The sequence below is a fragment of the Gopherus flavomarginatus genome, chromosome 1, assembly GCF_025201925.1.
Source record: "Gopherus flavomarginatus isolate rGopFla2 chromosome 1, rGopFla2.mat.asm, whole genome shotgun sequence".
Taxonomy (NCBI): Eukaryota; Metazoa; Chordata; order Testudines; family Testudinidae; genus Gopherus; species Gopherus flavomarginatus.
The window spans coordinates 334744900-334750276 of NC_066617.1; the positions used below are offsets into that span (position 1 = coordinate 334744900).

The 5377-nt window shown below is 49.8% G+C and overlaps 1 protein-coding gene across 1 annotated transcript; it reads right to left on the reverse strand.

Moving 5' to 3' along the window:
• Positions 1-288: 288 nt before the first annotated feature.
• Positions 289-4550, reverse strand: C1H11orf87 (chromosome 1 C11orf87 homolog). Its single transcript, XM_050928545.1, has 2 exons — positions 4467-4550; positions 289-3953 (listed from the first exon to the last, which is right to left on the reverse strand). The coding sequence occupies exon 2, from the start codon at positions 3808-3810 to the stop codon at positions 3349-3351; it is 462 nt and encodes a 153-aa protein (XP_050784502.1). The 5' UTR covers positions 3811-3953; positions 4467-4550; the 3' UTR covers positions 289-3348.
• Between the last annotated feature and the right edge of the window lie 827 nt (positions 4551-5377).

Below are 5377 nucleotides of genomic sequence, written 5' to 3' on the forward strand. Positions count from 1 at the left end.
TTCCATTATCCGTCTTCACTCAGCTGTCTGGTTTCTTGCATAATTTACCAGAATGGTGTTGGTTTTAAATAGAAAAAGACCACATAGACCTGCTATTAATCTTTTGTTAACATAGATTGGAGCAACTTTCACTTCCATCTTTTTCATATAGTATATGAAAGATGATACAAAAAATCGGTCGATATATAAATAATTGTATATATATATTCAAAACCCTTTAACAAATTCACAATAAGTTGAGGGCATTTGCCTTAGAAATCCAACAGAGTTAATGTAAGCCATTTCCTTCTAGGCTTTGGGTTTGGGTTTTTTTTTATTTTGGCAGCGGGGAGAACTACCATCAGCCTTATTAATACTGAATCCTAAGTGCAGAAGTTTAGCTGTAGCTGTAGAGTTTTGAAGCAATTGATTTGACAACCTCTATGCATAAAACCCTTTTTTAAAAATCCACATTTATTCCCCAGATTGCTTATTATTTCATAAAAATGAAAACTTACATAGCTTGCTGATATCAACTTGATCTCCTGAAACTGTTCAATTAAATCTTGTGAAATCAGTACTTTATGCTACATCAGTGTCCGGGAAGTAATTCAGGATGGTAATGAGCAATTATAACTTCTCCTATCTTGTATAACTCAATTTACTTTGTTTTTTGTATAAAACCTTAAGTTAAACCAAAAAGTTCACAGATCTGAGAAAATTAAAGTCAGTATCAAGTTTTACTCATAGACCATATAATTTACATATATTTACATAAATACAGCTATATTAAAAATTTAAATCTAAGCTAATTAAACAGAAGGTAGCGTTTTAAATGTGAGAGATTTTAAAACTTAAATACATTTCTGCAACTACTTTTAGGGGCAACAGAATTTTTACACACACACCAGGCTTCTCTTTCTCTCTCCCCCCTCCTTTTTCTTCCAAAAATAGGGCAATTTTATAATCGCAATAAGGTATGACAGGAGTACACTTCTGGGGAATTATTGCATGCCTTGAGTACATAAGGCAAAAGGAAGAGTGAATGACTTCAGACACTAGGGGAGCGGAATCATCAACCAGAAATGCACTGAAGTGATGTGAAACATCTTATTGCTTTTACAAAATTGAAAATCATACATTGTTTAAAAAGACAAAAAAGGAAGGAAAAAGTACTATTTCTGTTTAGTGGTGATCACAAATAACCAGGAAGCTCCGCTGCTGTTCACTGAATTCTCTTAATTATTCCATGATGGTTCATTAATGAGATGCAATTGTACAAAGGGGTCAAATACAAAAGTTCACCTATCCCACACTGGAAAAAATGGGATAGCTTGCTTTCTTACCCAAAGAGAACAAAATAATCATTCGCAGCTGATCATAGCTGCGATGAGAATCAGATGCCAGTCTCATCAAACTGCAATGTAAAAATATTAACTAGACATATTTTACCCCACTGAACTGAGCAGATAGATCAGGAACTTTGGTTGGATGATAAGAGCATTTGCCTAAGATGCTGGATGCACAGATTCTAGCTCAATAGAGATTTCTCATCTGATTAGCAAGAAGTGAAACAGAAGAAATATGGAATAGATACACAGTACCACAACCTCTGCATTTTGCTGCTGTAATGGGATTAGATAGACCATTTACTGGTATTTGCACTGTCCCATCCCAACACCACATTTCTCCGTCTTTAATTTAACCAACTGTATTGGTCACCCATTAATTACTCCAACAGCTCCCACTGTGTACATTTTTTAAAACATAACATCCATCCTTTCCACCAGGATTTGGAGAGGAGAGGGGATTCTACAGAGAACGTAAATTAAAGATAGCTGGAAATTACATCCAGCAGGTATTTATTTCTAGTTTGTATCTTGGAAAACATCCTCTTGGATTATTTTTTGTCTTTGTGTTTACTATTTATTAACATGGACAGAAGAGCATCACCTCTGATCTAATACTACCACCAGGAGAGGTTTCAAAGTTTAGATTGGGCCATTCTGTTAAGGCACAGTTTGCAAGTCATGGTGACTGGTTAAGTGTTTAGTCAAAGCTGCATTTACTGTAATTAAATTGGCCTTGCATTCCCCTAATACATACAGTAACAAGCAGCCACTCAGACACTTCCTTCCATAGTCAAATAACTGCTGGTCCTTTCCTGGGAGATCTACATCAGCCTCTTTCGAAATATTAACCATGATTTAATAGAGGGCATTTTCACACATCCATTAGGGTTTTGTTTGGGGCCTGGGGGAAGCAGAGATATTCATAACAATCTAGTACAGGTTCAGAAGATATAAAAATGCCTTAAAAAGTAGAAGCCAGATCTGTACTGCTGCTGAATTCATTATTCAATGGGTAAAAGCTATAAACGAAGAGGAATATACAGTGTACAGTGCATAGTACAGAACAACATTTTGCTTCAGTACCAACAGGAGGTATGACAAGGGCACACCTCTTTAAAATAAATAATCAAACATTCTGATGGGGTAAACTACTGCACCTCACGTAGTACTCTGTTACAAAAAAAGATTCCTTATTCCAGGTTTAATAGAATGAATGAAATATTACACTGGAAAGTGACTTGGAGTGGGTGTAGGGGAAAAGACGTAACAGCCTGCTGCCTCCCATATAAGAAGCACTGCTAGGCTGCTTTCAAACCTCGGGACACACGGGCCACTGGCTACTGCACAGAGAGAGAGAGAGAGAGAGAGAGAGAGAAGGGGCTTAGCATGGAGTGGGCAAGGAGAGGGAGGGCTGCAGTTTTATTTGCACTCAACCAGGGGAGGACATTTCTAAAGAAAACAAAATCCAGTCTTTGGAGAGAGTTATTGATGCAAAAGAAGAGACCCTACAGAAAGATCGGGTCCTTCTCCGCCCCTGATAAAAGGTCCCTGCCTTTCACCATGATCTGCACTCGTTTCCTTTGTTTGAGAGATTAAGGATCCCACTGTGTCGTTCAGATCACTCTTTCTTTGTCTCTCACCCTGTGCCATGCCCTCCCTCCCCCAATCTAAATGGTTGGTTTATAACACAATGAGTGATACGCCAGGGAGAGGAATGGGGGGAAATATCTTCTCTATCCTTATGATAACTCTGTGCATCACACTGGGATCTTCCCACCCCCACGCCTCCGGGCAGATGACTGTATATTTGGTAGCACTGTGCAGCTTCTTTTCCGTTAAAAAGACGCATCCTTTCCTTGCACAGTCAATGAGAAACGCAGCGTGATTTGTCATGCGCTTGAATTGTGGGTTTGTTCGTTCGTTTTAATTAACAACTTTTCTTTTCAGAGCCTACAACATCACTGGAGTATTTACAAACACCAAACAGAGCCTTGGCGAGGTCCCCCCCTCAAAATAATCATGACAATACCACGGTTTGCAGGAGCCCCGCACTAGCTGTGTCCAAACAAGATCTTGCTGGGTGAGCGCTCCGGGGCTCCGGGGGAGACGGGCGCTGGATTCCCGAGTCCTGCGTGGAGTTTCCCAGCCGGGGGTTTCTTCCAGGGGGTGTCTCTCCCTGAATACCTGCCTCGGGGCGGCTGCTGCTACTGCAGTGGTCCCGTTCATATTCCTCCTGAGCCTTCTGCATTTTCCGCTTCTTCATCTTCCTCTTGTGGACGTGGAAGGTGGTGAGGGAGAGGAGGATCAGGCAGAAGATGAGGGTGACCAGGACGATTAAAACCAGAGTGGAAGAGAAGGACTGAAAGAGATGCCCCACATGCGCGATGCAGGTGCTGCTGGCATTGGAGGAGGCAGATGTCCTGTTCAAGAGACAAGGTGGCAGAGACAGCCTCAACTGCTTGGAGAGCTTGGCACTCATTGAGGAGGCTTAAGAAGACGAGGATCTTCCTCTTCTCCCTGCAGATGCTAGAATTTGAATTGGTTCCGGGCTGGGGGTTTGCACTGACTGGAAATGCACTGGCTGCAGCTCGCTCTCTGGAAATGTCAGGTGAAGGATCAAGCCTGCAAAGGGACCCAGAAGAATCAGTGTTCGGGACCCAAACCAATAAACACACAATTCACCAGCTGCCACCACAGCCCCCCACCCTCCTTCCAGCCCCAACAGGGTACAAAGTCGTCTAAACTCTGGCACGCTGAGGGATGCTGCCCTGCTGACAAACCACGCGCAGCGCAGAGTTCCCAGCGCCCCTGAAAGAGACCAGCCCCAGCCCCCTGGTTAGACTGAAGACTCGGGCTGTCTGCAGCCCTGCCGGCCCGAGGCGATGCTGGCCGTGCCCCAAGACGGGACGGGGGAGCGATGCACCGATGCGGCGGCACCTGATCGGCTCCGCACGGGGCCAGCTTTGCCGGGCATTTCCCAACAAGTTGCCAATGACACCCCCCGCCGCCGCCGCGGGAGCCCCGGTGTCCCAGGCGCGCTGCCCAGCCCGCCCGAGGCAGGCGGCACCCGAAGTTCGGGCTCCGGCAGCGGCTAGAGCAGAGCCCGGGGCCGCACGGGCGGGGCACGCGCCTTACCTGCGCTGCCTGTGGCTGGAGGGAGCCCCCGGCCGCGCGCTCGCCGAGGCTGCAGAAGGCGCCGAATGAAGCGGGCAGAGCCGGAGCCGGCGCCGCTTCAGGGAGCTCAGCGCGCAGCCTATCGCCAGCCCGGCCGGTGACGTCAGGCAGCCAGTGCCGGCTCCGCTCCCCCGCGGCGCGGCTCGGCTGGGCGGAGAGGGGCAGCCCGGAGCGGGCCCCCCGCCCCCAGAGACCCACCGCGCTCCCCCGCCCCCCGCAGGCCGATACCCCCACCTCCCGCCCCGTCCCCCAGAGACCCACCGCGCCCCCCCCGCCCCCCGCAGGCCGATACCCCCACCTCCCGCCCCGTCCCCCAGAGACCCACCGCGCCCCCCCCGGCCGATACCCCCCTGACTTACCCCCACCCCGCCCCCACAGGCAGATACCCCCACCTCCCGCCCCGTCCCCCAGAGACCCACCGCGCCCCCCACAGGCCGATACCCCCCTGACTTACCCCCACCCCGCCCCCAGAGACCCACCGCGCCCCCCCGCCCCCCACAGGCCGATACCCCCACCTCCCGCCCCGTCCCCCAGAGACCTACCGCGCCCCCCCCCGGCCGATACCCCCCTGACTTACCCCCACCCCGGCCCCACAGACCGATACCCCTCCTTACCCACCCACCGCGCCTCCCACAGGCCGATACCCCCACCCATCCCGGCCCACCCCCCCGCCCCCAGAGACCCACCGCGCCCCCCCGCCCCCCACAGGCCGATACCCCCACCTCCCGCCCCGTCCCCCAGAGACCCACCGCGCCCCCCCCGGCCGATACCCCCTGACTTACCCCCACCCCGGCCCCACAGACCGATACCCCCCACCTACCCAGCCACCCCACCCCCAGAGACTCACCCCGCCCCCCACAAGCCGATACCCC